The 19,723-nt window shown below is 38.0% G+C and overlaps 2 protein-coding genes across 3 annotated transcripts in view; one reads left to right on the top strand and one right to left on the bottom strand.

Annotated features, from left to right (window-relative positions):
* Nucleotides 1–943: 943 nt before the first annotated feature.
* Nucleotides 944–15,405, top strand: ciapin1 (cytokine induced apoptosis inhibitor 1). Its single transcript, XM_023261739.3, has 9 exons — nt 944–1,060; nt 3,411–3,573; nt 5,297–5,440; nt 6,149–6,228; nt 6,737–6,905; nt 11,380–11,456; nt 11,873–11,994; nt 12,507–12,588; nt 12,677–15,405. Exons 2-9 carry the CDS (start codon nt 3,417–3,419, stop codon nt 12,785–12,787), a joined length of 942 nt encoding a protein of 313 aa, XP_023117507.1. The 5' UTR covers nt 944–1,060; nt 3,411–3,416; the 3' UTR covers nt 12,788–15,405.
* prmt7 (protein arginine methyltransferase 7) overlaps nt 14,794–19,723 on the bottom strand; it is an 18,568-nt gene continuing 13,638 nt past the window's right edge. For both annotated transcript variants that reach the window (XM_055009163.1, XM_055009164.1), the window contains exons 13-16: nt 19,509–19,583; nt 17,665–17,825; nt 17,314–17,410; nt 14,794–16,576 (exon numbers count right to left, since the gene is read on the bottom strand). In XM_055009163.1, the coding sequence (XP_054865138.1) occupies nt 16,418–16,576; nt 17,314–17,410; nt 17,665–17,825; nt 19,509–19,583 (492 nt within the window). In that variant the 3' untranslated portion in view covers nt 14,794–16,417. The remainder of the gene's footprint in view (nt 16,577–17,313; nt 17,411–17,664; nt 17,826–19,508; nt 19,584–19,723) is intronic.

Raw genomic sequence — 19,723 nt, 5'->3', positions numbered from 1 at the left:
TTTAAAAAATGCATAAACATAACAAATAGTTGTTACCAAAGACGTGTTTGCAGTTTATATCACAATGCAGCATTTAGATAATAAGCAAATCCTTGGTATGTTGATGATGTATTTATTTATTATGTCTAATATCCTTGGTTACATTGTAAACAAAATGATTTATGGATTTTTCTTTTATAAGTGAAATAAAGAAATTAACAATTTTGCAATTTTCCTAAGGGCTGTAATCCTTAATATATAACCCCAATGAATTAAGTCAAGTCATTTTGACACATTATTAACATTCCAGTCACAAAGTAGAAGCTGCAGTTACTTTTTGGGAAGTGGAAAACTGCATTATATGAGTTGAATTGGTCCTTTAAGGCTTTTTTAACTGGTAAAAACAAATGGTTTGATTATAATCCTGCCACATAACAGGTAATAAAACACAGAGATGTACAAATAATTGCTGCAATGCAGGAGCACCAGTTCACGTAAATCACAAAAACACACGTACACAACGAGGATGTTTATTTTATTTTCTGTTAGTTAGCAGATGCCTAAACCAACTTCCAGCTAAATGTCAAAGCTGCTTCTTTAGATTTTAACAGGATCTGTCAGGAAAAAAGAGATAAACTTCTCAAATCCAGCTGTGCAGAGTCTGTAATCAGGGTTTTTGCAGCTCGGAATGAGCTTTTCAGAGTCGATTACACACAACAGCAATTATGATCCGCCTGCATATGTTAAAGACACTGAGTCTGTCGCTTTATTTAGTAGAAATCTCTGCATTTTCCTGTTATTTTGGACCATTTGAAAAACAAAAATGCCTGTTATGTTGAGTAAATGAAACCCAAATTAACAACACAGGGATTTTTTTCTCAATTTGTCTTATTTTAGATAGTGAGTCATAATCCAAATAGTCAATTATTTGCGGCAATAATAGATGGATTACTCACCTATTAAAATCAGTTGCAGCACTATCCAGAACAGCGCGAGTCTCGCAGATTTTATTTTGAAACCGGAAGCCGACAGCAGTATTAACATTGTGTAACGTGACACTCAAACTGCCATCAGATAGCAGGTGAGTTGCTGAGAACAATTAGTTTAAATTTGTATTATTCTCATTATTTAGCCTATAGATGCATTTCAGAACAATACTACAGTATTATGAGTGCATTGTGTTGGCGTGTAGCCGTGTACCGGCCTCTCACGGTACTTTTTAACGGCTTTAGGAGCCTGATAACCGCCGACAACAGGCTCCTGCGTCACGGTTTGTCCTCAACGAGCTAACCGCTAACTGCTAATTTGTCTGTTAACTTCAACAAAACTTTAATAGTCACATTTCTTGACTGCTACTTGTAAAAACTGCGATTATAAGACCGAGAACCTTCGTGAACATTCTCCAATTTAGAGCTACTCATGTCATATTTACGCTAGTGTATAAATAATATTAAATATTGTGGTTATAAAGTGTTAGCCGTTAGCTTCAATGTGTTTAAAAGCAGCAGCAAAATGTTGTCAAAATTCTACTGATTTATTGATGTTTTAAGTCAAAGGTTGTGGCTTGAACACGCAGTCTGATGCAATATTGTGTCTTGTAGATGTAATTTGAGCTGGAAAATGTTCAATAACCCATAAAAACAGAGTACAAGGGTGTTATTGGGAACAAAAAACAACTAAAACGTCATTTATATAAGATTTCAGAGCTGTGGCTCCAAACTCTGTCTTTATTTGCCCTTTTGTCAGGGATGGAAAGAGTACCCAGAGTAAATACTTAAGTAAAAACAGGAATTAGGGTTGCAGCTACCTATTATTTTAATTTGTAGTTAATCTGATTGTTATTTTCTTCATTAATCAATTAGTAGTTTGGTCTATAGAGTGTACAAAGTGGTGAAAAAACGTCTGTTGGTTCACTAGATGATTATAAATGTCTTGTTGACGGTCATAGAGGAGTAAAGAAATGAAAAAATATTCACATTTAAGATGCCCGAATGAAGAAATTTGGACTTTGTTCTTTAAAAAATTACTCGCTGATCTTTTTTTTGCAGTTGCCGGTTAATCTTTTCATCTCTATTTATGAATAAAGTTTTACGTCAAAGGTTGTAGCGTCTTATAGATGACATTTTAATGGAAAATTCATTCAGTACTTTATGCAAACAGAGTGAAAAGATGGTTTTGGAAAAGTTTATCAAACATCTTTCATCTACAAACAGATTCAGATTCTTTTGCTGTTTGTTTTAATCCGTGAAAAATGCAGAAAAACACCCAAAGCTAAAGCAAATCCCTGACTGTCCTTGGGTGGTCCAACCAAAGCTCAGACTTAAACCATCTAAAGAACATCTCTGTAGAAACCTGAAGATGGAAACTGACACATTTCATCCAATCTGAAGGACTTTAAGAGGATCTGTCAGGAAGAAAGAGATAAACTTCTCAAATCCAGGCGTTCAGAGTCTGTAATCAGAGTTTTGAGTTTTTTAGGGTCGATTTCACACAACAGTAATCATGATCCGTCTGTGTACAGTAAAAACAATGAATCTGTCACTTTATTTAATAGAAATAGCTGCACTTTCATGTCATTTCTGACCGTTTAAATAACAGTAATGTCTATTTTTTTGAAAACAAAATTAACAAAACAGGGATTTTTGTTTCTCAATTTGCCAAATTTTGCAGTTAGTGTTTTTCTTTTGCACAGCCTGAGATCTCTTTAATCGAGGGAGGAAAAATCTGAACTAATGCAACCATAGGAGCTTCTTAAGGGTCTGAATGCTTTAATAAATGATGAATTTCACTTTTTCATGTTCAATAAATTAGTTTTTGCTCTGTTATTATGGTTCATTGTAGTGCAAAAAAAGTGAAGAAGGTCAAATACTTTATGAATAAACTGTATTTCATGCTTTTTGTATTTCTGAATTGTCAGTTTGGCCTCTTTACAACCAGTCTGAGTCACCAAATTACACTTTTTCTGGGTTTTATAGAATCACAAACAGCAAAGCAAGTGTTTGAGCAGATTTTAAACTGTCTACTGATACCTTTTATTGTGTTATTTTCAATTCAAAGTGATATAATTTGCTCCAGTTTAGTCCTTTGTGAGCTGCTTGTGTTACACAGCTCCAGCCAAAATGGTGTGATTGAACCTAAACTGGGCCCCTTTTCCTCTGTCGTTGCAAAATGAAACTGGTTTTTGACCTTCTGTTACTGTAGTTTGAAGCCAGGATCAACCATTAACCTTCATATTTCCTTTCCCAGAATTATGATTTTCAGAATGTGCTCATATCAACACTCTGCTACTCTGTTTTATTCCTGTCAGAGCGTCATAATTGAGGCCTGTGCTGCAGCAGTCTACTGTTTGTTCTGCTGAGTCGTGGTGGTTTTATTTCTCTCTGCTCTTGTTTATTTCCTCTAGTCGTAATAACATCCCGTACTTCCTCCAGGTGATCATGGCGGACCTCGGCGTCAGACCGGGCGATAAAGTGATGCTGGTTTGGACTCAGCCTTCAGATCCAGCAGCTTTGAAGAAACATGCAGAAGAACTGGGAGCTGCTGTCGGAGCAGATGGAAAAATGTCGGTGGAGAACATGGAGAGGCTGCTGATGTGTGAGTTAACCTGGTTTAAAGCTGCATTATTGTAGCAAGACTGTTTTTATTTGGCTTTCTTTATCTCAGGTGAAGTTAATTATAGATACAGGGAGATATCTGGAGGAAAATGCTGTGATTTTATTCTTTTATTATGAAGAAAATTGTTTTAAATGTGAACTTAGAACAGTATAAACTGCTCTTGTTGAATTTCTCTTTAATATTCGTACATTTATGAAGAATATTAGCCTTATTTGGGAGCATTCTGCAGTGTTTAAGATATTTACTTCTACACGCTACATCTCTTATCTTACTGTTTGCCCCCTTTACTTTTCCACGTTATTTCACTTTTAAAGCATATGTTCCTGGCTTGTTTTATGGTTGTGCTCATTTTCAGACATTATCTTAGACTGTTTTTGTTGTTTTTTTTCAGTTTTTCATTTTTGTCTTTATGACACTGTGGCATGTCTGAAATATATCAAATAAATCAAAAATTAACAGAAACTATCTACAAAAGGGGTGTCCAACATGCGGCCTGCGGGCCGAAAGTGGTCCTCCAGAGGGTCCAATCTGGTCCTCAAAGTGTAAAATTTCCAGAGACGGCATTAACTGCAGATTGTAAATTAATAAAACTAAATTTAGAATAATTTCTAGATCATGACAAGTTGTTTTGATCAGAAAGTAAAATACTGGATTGTTCATTGTTCTTTTGTCGTTTTGTATCTCATTATTGTAACATTTTGTCTTGTTTTTGTTCTTTGCCTTTTTTTGTCTGACTTTAGACGTTTGTTTCTTGTCTTTGTCGTTTTGTGTTTTTTGTCTCACTTGTGTTGTTTGTCTACTTTTTTGTCGTTTTGTTTTTTGCTTTCACCATTTTTTTGTCTCGTTTGTGTCATTTTTGTAATTTTTTTGTCTTTTTTTTGTTATTTGTCCATTTTTTTTGTTGCTTTGTAACTTTTTGGTCATTTTGTTTCTTGCTTTTGTCATTTTGTCTCATTTTTGTAATATTGTGTCTTGTTTTTGTTGTTTTTTGTATTTTTGTCAGACTTTTGTTGTTTGTCTCATATTTTGTCGTTTTGCTTCTCATTTTTGTGGCTTTGTGTTTTTTTTGTCTCGCTTGTGTTGTTTGTCTATTTTTTTGGTCATTTTTTCACTCACTTTTGTAATTTTTTGTCTCGTTTTGTTTAGTTTCATGTTGTTTGTCTCTTTTTGGTTATTTTGTTTCTCACTTTTGTCGTTTTGTGTCTCATTTTTGGAATATTTTGCCTGTTTTTTGTTGTTTTTTGTCTTTTTTAAAGTAAAATACTATATCGTTCAGTTCCAGATAGCTGTGACTAAATGTTGTGTTTCTTTGTCGACACTCTGTGATCTGGAAGTTGTAATGTGGAAATGATAAACTGAGGCATAATGTTGTTGAAATGTTTTTTTTTTCACAAATTTCAGGTTGTTCATGATGTTTTGTAAAAGGAAGATACTTACTGCAGAGCATATTTTTTTGTACTAAAACAAAGGACATAGTTGGAGTTTATAGGTTATTATGCTCTGATTTTACTGGTCAGTTGAGATTTGAATTGGGCCGAATAAAGAACTAAAATGAGTTTGACATCTCTGATCTACAGTTTTTAGGGTGAGCAGCTGGATAAGGAAGATCTGCATGTGTGCTCACCAAAGAGTCGGTGTGTTATTGTAAGTGTTAGAAGCGTCAGCAGAGACTCAGATTAAAGCTCTCCTGGTGTTTCTTCAGCCTCTCATGCAGCCTCCTCCTTCGACTGGGTTCTTTCCTGCCTGCTGGCCGACAGTTCGTCCGTCCACAGCTCAGAGACTCTGGCAGAGATCGTCAGAGTCCTCAGACCTGGAGGGAAGCTGGTTCTGGAGGAGCCGGTTACAGGTACGCCCACGTTCTACTTCTTACATTAAATACTGGGGGAAAATGGACTACAACGTTTGTAAAGACCACGTTTATCATGTAAGTCTTGAGTGTTCAGTGACTCCTAGAACTCAGAATTTTCACACGTCTTTGTCACAAAAATACAGTCGTGCATTTTGGTTCTCTTCTGTCAGGCTTTCTGTTGACATTTTTCTTCCTGATTGTCCTCTTTTTCCTCTCAAAGTGTTCCGTAAACTCTGTTTTTAATAGAAACTGCATAAAGTTATTATTTTCACTCATTTTGGATTCAAAGATGATCGTAAAGTTGAAAATTACAGTTTTTAGCTATGATACGTACAGCAATTTTGTCGATTTGAAAAAAAGAAAGTTATTATTTCTTCCTTTAAGACAATATCTTTCAAACCTGCTATTAGTTTTGGTGTTCAGAGAGTTAGATGGCAGTTATAATTATCAGAAAAGATCTTTAAAACCTCATTTTTCCCCAACATGGTGCCACTAATCAAGTAAAACACTCCAGAAACTCTACGTTATGTTTCACATGGATATAATTACCTCCAAAAACAAAACAAAACAGGACTAAATAAGCTTTGTAGTGCCCATTTATGAATCCTCTGTGTTTTAAATACCAGATATCCGAGGCCGTGTGCTGCTCTGATTAGTTTCTGTTTGTGCTGCAGTTCATTTGAGTTTCATCCGTTTGTGTTTCAGGTACAGAAGCTCAGACTGTTAGAACCGCTGAGAAGCTGATGTCGACTCTGAAGTTGTCCGGATTCACGTCAGTGACAGAAGTAAGTGAACGGATTCATGAAGACTGAAGAACATAAAACTAACCTCTGAGAGTTTAATAAGTTTATTCTGGGGTCATTCTGAGACACAATTCAGAGAATATGAGAGAATATGTAGCTGCACCGTCTCAGTTTGTTCACATTTTACTCATTTTTTTATTTTGTTTTGTATTCATTTACAGCTAATTTCTGTCCATTATTTTGGCAGAATTTTCAGAATTTCATCTGTTTTCAGAAAAAAAGTTGTTAAAACACCACTTAAACTGGTGAACTGTGTTTTTGTAAGAAACAGTATGAATTTTAAATTAAAACATTTAATATTCAACAAAACTGATTTCTTGCATCTCAGTTTGTCAAAATATTCATCAGAAACATATTTTCGTGTGTTTACGTCTTTTTTAATGTTTCCATTCTTGCTTTAAAGGTTTTCATGTTTTCCTAACATTATTATTTTATTAAAAGTCAATAATTATATCAGTCTGTTGATCGTCTTTGTTTTCTCTCCCATCAGCTCCGTAAAACAGAACTCAGTCCAGAAGCCTTAAACTCCCTCCAGACCTCCACCGGTTACCAAGGAAACACTCTGACTAGAATCCGCATTTCAGCCTCCAAACCCGACTACGAGATGGGATCATCCAGTCAGATCAAACTGTCCTTCGGGAAGAAAGCAGCCAAGCCAGGTACGAGTTTTATTGTTTTTAAAAACGTACGTTTGTCCACAAGAGAATTATTCTGTAATTAGTTTTCTGGTGTTTATGCACGACTAAACCAAACGTACTGAACCACGTGTCTGTGTCAAACAACCTTAAATGTTCTGAATATGAGAAAAAAAAAAATAAAAAAAATCAAGGATTCGTCATGTTTTTTCCTACTTGCATTTTTTTCTACATATTCCTCACCTAAAAAAAACCCAAAACCCTTAAAATTAAATCAAAAACTCTGGACAGAACCTGCTCCCAACCAGGTTAGTGGTGCAGCATCAGTTACCATGGAGATCTAGCCCCACAGCATCAGTTACCATGGAGATCTAGCTTCGCAGCATCAGTTGCCATGGAGATCTAGCTCTACAGCATCAGTTACCATGGAGATCTAGCTCTACAGCATCAGTTACCATGGAGATCTAGCTTCGCAGCATCAGTTGCCATGGAGATCTAGCTCTACAGCATCAGTTACCATGGAGATCTAGCGTCGCAGCATCAGTTACCATGGAGATCTAGCTCTACAGCATCAGTTACCATGGAGATCTAGCTCTACAGCATCAGTTACCATGGAGATCTAGCGTCGCAGCATCAGTTACCATGGAGATCTAGCTCTACAGCATCAGTTACCATGGAGATCTAGCTCTACAGCATCAGTTACCATGGAGATCTAGCTCTACAGCATCAGTTACCATGGAGATCTAGCTTCGCAGCATCAGTTGCCATGGAGATCTAGCTCTACAGCATCAGTTACCATGGAGATCTAGCGTCGCAGCATCAGTTACCATGGAGATCTAGCTCTACAGCATCAGTTACCATGGAGATCTAGCTCTACAGCATCAGTTACCATGGAGATCTAGCTTCGCAGCATCAGTTACCATGGAGATCTAGCCCCACAGTGTTACAACTTGGCTCCACAGTTGCAACAAAAACTGGGAGACAACCACTGCACGGTGAAAAACAAAGGTTTATTGCCAACTAAAAGCAGTCCACAATGCTGTCAAGGCCCAATCGCACCCCCATGGTCACCTCACCCTGAACCAACCCACAGTCCAACCTCAGTTTATGAGCTGGAACAGGCAGCACATCCAAACCCATTCCCTTCATCAGAACCTTATCACCAGTAGCAGTGAACTGAGAGAATGGCAGCACAGAACTCACAATATATGAGCGGCTCGCTCCAGTATCTCTCAGGATTTTAACTGGTACTTTAACATCACTACCTACCAGTGACACGTAGCCATCAGACACAAAAGCTGAGAAATCAGACTGCAACCTCCCATGGACAACTGCAGATTCCCCTTTAACTCTGCGAGAACACACCCCAGGAGAGACGACACCAGTAAACCTCCTGCCAGGAGCAGCGAGTGCAACAGGCTCCACCTGCCCACCTTCAGGATTACTTTTTAACAGACATTAAGCCTTCCAGTATCCCCTACCTCTACAGTAGTGACAGATGTTCTTCTGGTCCCCCTGTGCCTGACTATACACTGACCTATCTGTTCTACTTTTACCAGATTCTGGAGCTCGATAGTCATAATCCCCACGATGAGTTAATACATAAACATCGGCGAGGGCTGCTGCTTCCTCTGCTGTCTTCACCTTATGCTCACTAATATAGACGGCAATATGTGGAGGAACTGAATCCTTAAACTGCTCCAGAATAACTAACTCACACAGAGCATCAAATGTATGAACATTTAGTGAAGAACACCACCGATGGAAATGCATACTTAGCTCCCTGGCAAACTCCATGTGAGTCTGGTGACCAGACTTCTCCCAGGACCTGAACCTCTGTCTGTAGGCCTCAGGTACCAACTCATAGGCCTTAAGAACAGCGGCTTTGACTGAAGTATAGACCCTGCTGTCTGCAATACTGAGAGCACAATACGCCTCCTGAGCCTTACCTGTGAGAACACACTGCAGGAGTAACGTTCTCTCAAACAAAGAAAAGAACGTATCAGGATCACGTTCACTAAACGGAGGAACCAACCGCAGATTCGTGGACACATCAAATGAAGATGGAGGACCAGACGAACCTCCAGGAGTCTGACCCAGGACACCAGCAGATCTCAGGCTTAATAAGTGCTCCTCCAGCTCAAGCATTTTCAGTTCCACTTGTAACATCAGCAACCTCTCACGCTGCTCAAGTGTTAAAGTTGAACTGCTGGCAGCAGCTTCACCCAGAAGCAGCTTCACCCAGAAGCAGCTTCACCAGAAGCAGCAGCAGCTTCACCAGCAGCAGCATCTTCACCAGAAGCAGCAGCAGCTTCACCAGAGTCTAACTCAGCCTCCACAGCCTGAACTTTAGGCTGGAGAACTCCTGCATCAAGTAGGTTCCTTTTCAGGATGTGTTTCATATTGTCTTTAGATCGTTTATCACCTACATCCATTTTAAAGTACTCCACTATTTTCACTAACTGCTCCCGTGAACAGCGCTCTAACAGCTCCTCTGATGGAGCTTTCAAAAAATCTTCCACCGAAGCCACGACTCAGCACAAACCGAATAACCACAATGATACCGACAGGTTTAGGCTTTGTCCACACGTAGCCGGGTATCTCACAAAACAAAGATATTTTTCTACGATTCGGCCTATCATCCACACGAAAACGCAGATTTACGTCATCAAAAACGATTCTTTTTAAAAACTCCGACCAAAGTGAAGATTTGCGAATTCTCCGTTTTATGCGTCTGCATGTGGACATCAGTAACCGGGGTTTTGCGTTTCGAAACGTCACCGCCTGCGACAAAATATCTTCTTACGTCACATATGCGACCCGTGTTTACATTGGGTAACAGTATGGACGCTCTCACAAGGTTTTGGGTGCTGTTTCTTGTACAGGCGCTTTTTACTTGCTTGTTTTTACAAGCCCAGATACTGCTCCACATTCAACAACACAGGCGAAGGACGACGTTAAGGACGGTTATTCTCCACCACCTTGCTAGGATTTGGGGAACTACTGCCACCTAAAGGTCCGGCATGCTTATGAATGTGCTGAAAAACGCACTTATGCGGTTAGGTGTGGATGAAGTTTTTTTCTGAAAACGAGGTGGTGTGTATGTAAGTTTTTTTCTAGACGGAGGGGGCAGGATATTCGGTTTTACAAAAACCCTGCTACGTGTGGACAAGGCCTTAATCAGCTGCTCTGTCACTAAGCTCTCTGCAGCGGAAACAGCTGACTGGTCACCGTGGCTCCGTCCCTCTAACTGCCTCCACCAGTATCTAGCTGATCTCCCCCCTAGTCTTCAGGTGCTACTTGTGGCGGGTATTTACGCACTGATCTCCCGCAGGCCGTGAAGCAACCGAGGATCGGCGACTCCACCTGCAGCCTCAGACGTGCTCCCGAGACAACTGCTCCAACCACGTTCTCACCACACTACCGACCCCCCAACGGACTCCAAAGGAGTTCGCTCTGAAGTCTAACAGAGACAGAACCACAGTGACTTACCACCGCTGTGCCGCTACAGAAACACACGAACTCAGAAACAAACACAGTATCAGAGCGAGCACTTAACAGAACTCCAAGATCTGTCTACTCACCATAGACGTGTCTCCGAACACCCAGAACGCGCCGATCCTCTTAAACGGAATGAATGAACAGGCCACACAGCGTCACTCCCGACAATACAAAGCACCTGAGTCATTCATAAAAACCACAGTCTCCGCCCACAACGGCACTCACACAGACCAGCTGCCGCTGTTCACACCGGTTGGACTGTTTGGACGAGCCTCCATTTGTTACAACTCGGCTCCACATTTGCAACAAAAGCTCGGAGACAACCACTGTACGGTGAAAAACAAAGGTTTATTGCCAACTAAAAGCAGTTCACAATGCTGTCAAGGCCCAAACGACACAAAAACCCACAGGTGAGGCTGGATCTCCACAGAGACCAGCTCCTGTCAGCGAACCCTGTCTAGACTGCAGAGGAGAGCAGTTAAATGCAGCTGAACCACTGATTACAGGTGTGGTTCAGTCAGGTGGAGACCCTCAGCTCCTGATCAGACACACCTGGTGTCCACATGGAGGGTCGTCACAACAGCATCAGTTACCATGGAGATCTAGCTCTACAGCATCAGTTACCATGGAGATCTAGCTCTACAGCATCAGTTACCATGGAGATCTAGCTCTACAGCATCAGTTACCATGGAGATCTAGCTCTACAGCATCAGTTACCATGGAGATCTAGCTCTACAGCATCAGTTACCATGGAGATCTAGCTCTACAGCATCAGTTACCATGGAGATCTAGCTCTACAGCATCAGTTACCATGGAGATCTAGCCAGGTTAAAAGAGAACCACCTTTGTGACACTGTAAACTCTGACTTCCAGACCATCCTACCTCACCAACCCACTAATCTGGCTTCGTAGTTCGTCCCTCTGGTCTTTAGACGGCGTCATGGGTTCAGTTCTCAGAGTTGATATGAAGCTAATATTTGCTAAATTCTGTTTTCAGCAGAGAAACCTGCTCTGGATCCAAACACAGTCAAAATGTGGACGCTGTCGGCCAACGACATAAACGACGACGACGTGGTGAGTGATGGATTAAGAGTCCGTTAGATTTAAAGTGAAGTAACAAGTATGAATTCTGACAATGTTTGTGGTGGAATAAGAAAAAAGAAATGACATTCTCTGTCTTTTAATAAACACCTTTCATTGACCTTAATGGAAAATATCATGAGATTAAAGAACTACATGAAGGAGAATAAACAAAAAGACAATGCCAGTGCAAAAAGAAATCAGAAATAGATTAATAAATACCTAGATTATGGGATAAAATAGTAAAAACATCTGTCTATATAATATGCTGCATAGAAATGAACACACCAGTTGAATCTGCATCTCTAATTTCAACAATAACTGAACATTTAAACCTTCAGAAATGAGGATTTACTGCAGGACTGTATGAATATCATCGAGGTTTATCCAATAAACCGTCTTTTCTTCAGGATCTGTTAGATTCTGACGCTCTGCTGGATGAAGACGATTTAAAGAAACCAGATGCAGCTTCTCTGAAAGCTCCCAGCTGTGGAGAAGGAGCCGCTAAGAAGAAGAAAGCCTGCAAGAACTGGTGAGTTTAACACCGAAATGTTTGATTTTCATTAAACAAAGAGCCTCCGGAGTTAGTTCAGTAACTGATTAATCATTAAAACTGAAGAATTAAAGTCATTTCATATGTATTTGCTGCTGCTGTTGGCCTTTATGTTCTTAGTTAATGAGGAAATCATTATTTACGCTACTTTAGCTACTAAAGTCGTGTTTTTCTGACTCAACTACACATTTTGGCTATTTTTTTCATTCACCACTGTGTTTAAAAAAACCCTTTAATAATGACATTATATGTTTTATGTAGCACACGAACAACTTTTGGTTACTTTGGGTGATTTATTTGAACTGATTAAGATCAGACAAAGCAGGAAAACTATTTTTTTAAAGCTACTTTAACTCCTATAGCTGCTAAAGTTGTGTTTTTCTAACTCTGGTAGTTATTTTTCAACACTAATCTTTACTCAGGTACATATTTTGGCATTTTTATCCCCCACTGTGTTTTAAAAACGACATAATAAAGTGTATTTTGTGCAGCACGTGTGGTCTGGCAGAGGAGTTGGATCAGGAGAGTAAAGCCAAACAGAAGACAAACCTGCCAAAATCTGCCTGTGGAAGTGTGAGTATCCTTCATTTACCACTTTATTCTGGTATCTCTGCTGTTCTTAAAGCCAACTGGTGAATAAATATTGTTGTTTATTGACCAGTGTTACCTTGGCGACGCCTTCCGATGCGCCAGCTGCCCGTACCTGGGGATGCCGGCCTTCAAACCCGGAGAGAAGATCCTTCTGGACAACAAGACGCTGACGGACGCTTGAAAGCATCGAATATTAAACCTCTGCTGCTCCACATCATTCCTTCATCTCATCCTCCTGAAGATTAAAGCCGTGATTTCAGAGCGAACGTGGTCGAGATGTTCGGAGGTCGGTGAGAAAACGACGACTTGTTGCCCAGAAATTCACCAGAATCACCGTCAGATGCAGTTTAATTTGAGTTTGAGGAAGATTTAAATGAAAATGTTCCACTTTTACTCCTGCTGCTGATAATTTACACATTATGATGAGATTTTAAAGGATAATTCAGCTGCTTTTAAACCCAAACCCGAATTTTCCAACCTTTTTTGGCTCTAAATGATTTTTAAAAAAGTAAAAAATGTTTGGATTTGATCGAATATTGAGCAAAAACACAGCAATAATTCTTGTTTTCATCCAGTCATGCCAACAGAATAATCTTTAGAGCTGCAAAGTAATGATTGTTTTCAGTGTTACTGTTAATTATGATGTGATAATTTAAAAATAATTCAGTTATTTATAAGCCTGAGCCATAATTTTCAGTCTTTCTGGCTCTAAATTATTTTAAAAAATGTTAGTATTTGGTCCAATATTGAACAAGAATCTTGCTGTAATTGTTGTTTCTGTCGATGACAGCAAAAACAACTTTTAGGGCGACAACTAATGATTTTTTTTCAGTGCTGATTGATTTCTTGATTAATTCATTAGTTGTTTGGTCTATAAAAAGTACAAAAATGCAAAAAATATTCAGTTTACTGTCATAATGGAGGAAAAAAATCACATTTTTGAAGGTGAAATCTCAGAAATGAAGACTTTTTAGCGAAGAATTACTCAAAATTGTTATGATCAAGTATAATACATTAATCATTGCAGCTCTATTAATTGGTCGCATTTAAAGTCAAATTTTACAGCTTAAACCAACTGATACAGGATTGTGTTTGCAGATTTAATTTTATTTGCACTAAATTCAGTAAATCATAAGAATAAAGTTTAAATAAAATGAAATTCAAGAATCTGTCATTCATAAAAGTGGTTAAATTCTTTAAGACGCTGAAATCAGAGAATTTAGACTTTAATAAAAAAAATACCTGTGATTAATTCAATAATTGTCAATTCATCTATTAAATCATTGCAGCTCTGTTTATTAGTAGCATTTAAAGATAAAGTTTGTGGCTTAAACTGACTCTGCAGGATTATCTCTGGCAGATTTAATTTAATAATTCACAAAAGTAAAATGTGTTTAAAGAAATGTTTGTGAAACCTAACATCTCTCATTTACTGCAATGAATTAATTAACATAGGAATGAAGTGAAAACATGCTTCAGGAAACGGTCACAGAAATCTGAAATCTCTCATTTAATCATCTAAAATCAGAGAATTTACACTTTTTTCTTACAGAATTACTTAAATTTGTTCTCAAAATAGTCGTGATTAATTCAATAATTGTCAATTTAGTTATTGCAGCTCTATTTAAAGGCAAAGTTTATCGATTAAAACGACTAATGCAGATTTAATCTAACAGCTCGTAAAAATAAGTTCAAATAAATACGTCAAAAATCAAAGTGTCATTCCATCTTCTCAGATTTTAAGTTCTGTGGAATATCTGGGTTGAATTTTGATAATTTCACGTTTTCAGAAGTGAAATTTTTATAATTTTACCCTCAAAATGAACCTGAAATCTCACATTTTCAAAAATGTTTAGATTCTTCATTTAAGAAGCTGCAATTTTGACTCTTTTTCCCTCAAAATAACAACAGATTATTGAAATAGTTTGATTAATTTATTAGTTGACAGCTAATCAATTGTTGCAGCTCTACATTTTTGACTTCTTTAGTTATTTAGAGCCAAAAAAGAGACAGAAAAATAGGGATGAAAAGGTTTAAAAGTACCAGAATTATCCTTTAAGGTGCAGTCATCTTGATCAAATGAGAATCCTCAGTCACGCGGAGTTTCATCAGTAGAACTAAACAACATCTGTTGAGCAGAAACGTCATTCACCTGGAGGGTTATTTGAAGTATTTAAAGCACTGAAATGCATTTATTGATCTTTATTTACATTCACACCATTACATATGGAGCCCAGTAAAGCAGATTTATTTACTCCAAATAAACAGTTTAGGGGAAAATGCTGCAGATATAACAGAATTCAGAGATGTTGTGACACTTTGTGATGCATTTATTGACCGATTTCCAATGACATCAGGTCATTTTCTCTGGTTTTTGTATCCAGCTGTTACTGTGTTAAGTGAATTATTGGATTAGCAGGTATGTTGAAATCTGCCTGCTAGCTCTTCATAGTAACTGATGCTGCACATATAACTCTCTCTAGATGAGATTCAGTACAGAGTTTGGAGTTTAAATCAGCTGTAAGCCCTTAAAAATGAATAATAGTCAATAAATGCATCACATAGAGTCACATCATCACTGTGTTCCCCTAAACTACATCAGATGAAAGTAAAACACACTGAGAGGAAACTGAAAACTCTGACCTTTATGTGGCTCCGTGGATGAATTCACAACAATACGATGTTCACCGTCTACGATTCACCAACAAACCGATGCTTATTTATGTATATATGAAGGCAAAGGAGTGTTTTTGTTGCCATGTTTCATGTCTTTCAAATAAACTTAAACCAGAATTCAAACATGTCCTTGTGTTACTGTATCGCCAGTTTACTTGTTTGGGAATCAAAACTAAGTTCTGTCAAATATTTTGGTTGAATTTTGAGAATTTCATTCCTCCAGACTTGGGAAATTTTGTATCTTTACCCTCAAAAAAACTAGAAAGCCAATTTCAGGTTTGACCAGACAAGGTTCCAGTTTTTAGACATTTTGGCCTAAAAATCTGTCAAAATGATTTAAAATAGCTTGAAATATGCCAAAAATGACAAAATATTTGTCCAAAATTAGATAAAGACTGTCCAAAGTGACTTGAGTGCTGCCTAAAATGACTTAATGGTGTCCAAAATGATAAAAACTAGTCAATATTGGACCATGAAAATGGATACCATGAAAAAACACTCATGTTAGAGCCTCAAAAGTTGGTGAAATGTCGACCAAAGACTGGATTTTAGTAGAAATATGGATCCATCCATAGATATATATGCTTACAGGAACTTATGGAGATACAATACCAACCTGGATTGAAAATTTTGCACTTTTTTCCATTTTCAAGAATGAATCATTTAAAAAATGTGCCTCTAATGGATCCATTCAATCATTCTGTCTGTTTTCTCACCAAGTTTCTTGATTAATGATTAATGAAACCTAAATATGGCTTTCTAGGTAAAACATTTACTTTTATTCACCAAACCAGGTCTGAAAACATTTGAAAGCCTCAAAATGCAGGCTAAATATTTTACAGAATTTAGTTTTAGGTCCCAAATAACTGAACAAAATCTGAGAACTTACTTCCTGAATTCTACATCTTGGGGTTTTGGTAACTTCTCTACCTTCATTGTAGAGACTTCTGGAAACAAAACATTGTATATCAAAGCAAAAACTGCAATTTTCCTTCAGCTTTCACCCAAAAAACCAACAGATTAACATGAATAATGTTCAGTCTGATAACAGCGTCAGCTCCGTTCTGGTGGTTCAATTCTGCTTTCTGTAAATCTGTTCAGTATAAAAGCTAAAAGGTGAAACTGAGCTGTCACATCACTGAGACGTGACATTAAAGTCCATCTTAATGTCTCCTAAACTGGGTTCGAAGGTGAAGCTGTAAGAAACTGCAGATCTGCCGTCACCTGAACTCTCCACCGGCGTCCTGAGGAAATAAACTCCCTGTTTCCTGTGTCGGCTCCAAACACAGTCGCCCTGCAGGAGGATGAAAAACAACGACAGATTTAATACTTTACCCTGTAGTTCAACTGTAGCGCGAATTATTCCTCTACATCAACAAAAACAGGCTGAGAAAATGCATTGTTCCCCATGAAACCAGTGATTCCCTGCTGCAAAAACTGATTTATGTTTCAGAACCATCCTGTAAATGATCTTACGACCGCTCAGATTGATCTGGTGTCCCTTCAGAGGCTCCCAAACCACTGGTTGAGCACCACTGGACTAAACTAGTTCTACCTGCAGCAGCTACTGTGCTTCTCACACATTTAAAAGTCTAAATATGAAATACTTGGTCATAAACATGAAAAAAGTAAATGTTTTCATAACTGATTGAGCGGGTTTGACAAGTTGTACCACAAAAACTAAAGTATTAGTAGATCTCTAAATATAATGTTTTTAAAATGGGCATATTTTTAATTTTCAGACTCCATGTATAGAAATGTTGGTTTTGAGGAGACTTGTCATGAATTAGTGTCTTTTTTATGAATTATCTTTACATTAGATCATTTAATATAATCAGGACCAAATACACAGATCTGTTCGGATCTTTTTCTAGTTTACTGGATGTATTAAGTTAAAATAATAAAAAAAAATCGTGATAAATGTTTGCAGTTTATGATAAAAAAAAGTTTCAGGTAAATCAGAGCTGGTCGAGGAGAAACTGTTCTGAAAATGTGATTGTTTAAGATGGAATAAACCAATGAAAGACTGACCTGCTCACTGATTGGTCCAGTCAGACCGGCGCTGACGGTGATGTCATCGGTCAGGTGGTACTCCATCCACAAGGCGACGCCATGGCAACGACCAGCCCTGAAACACACGATGGAATGTAAAAACCTCAGAAGACAGAGATAGAGAAACATACCAGCCTCTACCTGAAAACTCTGTTTATAATCAATCACCATCTATTTACTGCTGATTGGAGATCAATAATGGAAGATATTGGAAAAACTTCACATATAAAAGACCAGTTTCTTCTTCGACTTTTGTCTGATTATCTAAATAAACAGGACTGTCGACAACATTGGCTCTTACAGGAGATAAAACACATTAATTGACTCTACCTGATGAATGGTAACGATCCCTGGCTGCTGATTGGCTGCTGAGGGACGCTCTGGGTGAAGTCGAAGGTCATGACTGATTCGGACCGAGTCAAGGCCCGGCAGGGATACTCCCACAGAGGATGAGGTTCGGCCTCACGGGACTCACGGAAATCCAGAGACTTCTGCAGACACACCGGAGATGGATAATCAATAAACCAATAATCAAGAGTTTTATGGATGATTTGCTCTTAAACTAGCGATGTTAACTATTAATTGACTGATTGCCACTGATAAATAACCGATTAACCGATTATCCAGAAGTAGAAGGTCGTGCATGTCAGTAGATGTCTCATAGATCAGCTGTAGTTCCTGGTTGTTCCACCAGGTGGAGCTTCTTCCTGTTTAATACTGTAGAGACCAGAGGAGGCATCACCCAGACTACAGTTCATGTTAAAGCAGAGCGCACTATGGGAGTTTAGCTAGCAACGGGCACCATGACAAAGACTTCTGTGGTGGTTAATGCCCTCTGACCAGAGCTAACTTTCACTGGGACGGCATTACTACGGCCAATTAGCTGATACAACTGAACCAAACTTGTGGCAACTTGCTAATGAGGCTGCAAATAGTTCAGTCCTCATATGATCAAAGGCTGAACTGATCTAGTTTCACTGATTAATTACTCATTGATTATCGGAATGATTATTGACACTTTTTCCATCAATTCTGAGCCTCAGAACTTCATCAGTACAGCAGACAGACACACGACATTTAGGAGAAAAAACACATTGGAGTTTAGATTTTTTCAACAATCAACTTGGAGCATTAATATTATGGGATGTATCATAGCTTAAAAAGCAGTTAAGTGATGCAAAATGTACACAAAATGACCAAATTTTGACACAAAATGACAAACTTCTGATAAACTTCTACTAAATTAACACAAAAACATGCAAAATAACCAAAAATGTTAAACAAAATCACCAAAATGTGACGAAAACTACCACAAAATGATGCAAAAACAATCCAAATATGACGCAAAATGACCCAAAGCAACTAAAAATTACCACAAAATGATGCAAATAAAAAGAGAATTTGATCCACTGCAGGTGTCACAACTGAAAGGCTAAACCTGTTGTTTGTTCATTTTCTCTATGACCGACTTTGAGTATCAGTATTATGGGATGTATCATAGTTTGAACAATAAAACTGCAGCAGTTTAACATCTATGACAGAGTCCTAGAGACAATCATTGGTACCCTGGATGTATTTCTGTTTTCTGATAATTCATCAGAGAAAACTTCATCAGCGTGTTGACAGGTGGTTGGTCAAAACAAGTTCTAGACAATGGAAGAATCATTTGTATTTAAAAAAAACTTGGACAATTTTCAAGTAATCTTGGACAATGTCAGTCATTTTCTCAAATTTTCGGTCATCTTGGACAAATTAGTAGTAATTTTGGTGTAATTTTGGAGACTTTAGTTTTTTTTGGAGACATTTTAGTCATTTTCAATAATTTCCAAGTAACATGGAACAGGTGGTTGTCTAGAACATATTACAGGCAGTGAAAAGGTCCCATTTTTACCAAGAAACAAGTCATTTCTGCCAGAGTTTTGGTAATTTTGAGGTAAATTTGAGTAGGTTTGGATTTTTTGTGTAATTCTAGACAACTTTCATGTCATTTTGGGGGGGGAAATGGTTTAATTTTGGACATTTTTTGGTCATTGTAAACTATTTTCAGTAACCTGTGGTAGGTGGTTGGTCAGAACAATTATAGACAATGAAAGGAGCATTTTTACACACAGAAGATCTCACTGGAAGTAAAAACTGATCAATAAGAGAGATAAAATACATCTTTAAAGTTTTACCTGAACCATTTCATCCATGGGAGTGACGTCGAAGCCTTCACAGGTTCCACACGGAGCTCTGATCCTCCACAAATCCTGACAAATTCACACAAAAACAACACACGTTTATTTATAAGGTGTTTTCTGAGCAAAATCTGGCAAAAGAAATTCCTCCGGGTTTTTTCTCGTCCTATTCTAGGTGTCACGGAGGTAGGTAAAGCTCGTCTAAAACATTT

The sequence above is a fragment of the Amphiprion ocellaris genome, chromosome 3, assembly GCF_022539595.1.
Source record: "Amphiprion ocellaris isolate individual 3 ecotype Okinawa chromosome 3, ASM2253959v1, whole genome shotgun sequence".
Classification (NCBI taxonomy): Eukaryota; Metazoa; Chordata; class Actinopteri; family Pomacentridae; genus Amphiprion; species Amphiprion ocellaris.
Note: the sequence above shows the minus strand (reverse complement) of the source record. Positions and strands in the feature narration are given on the sequence as shown.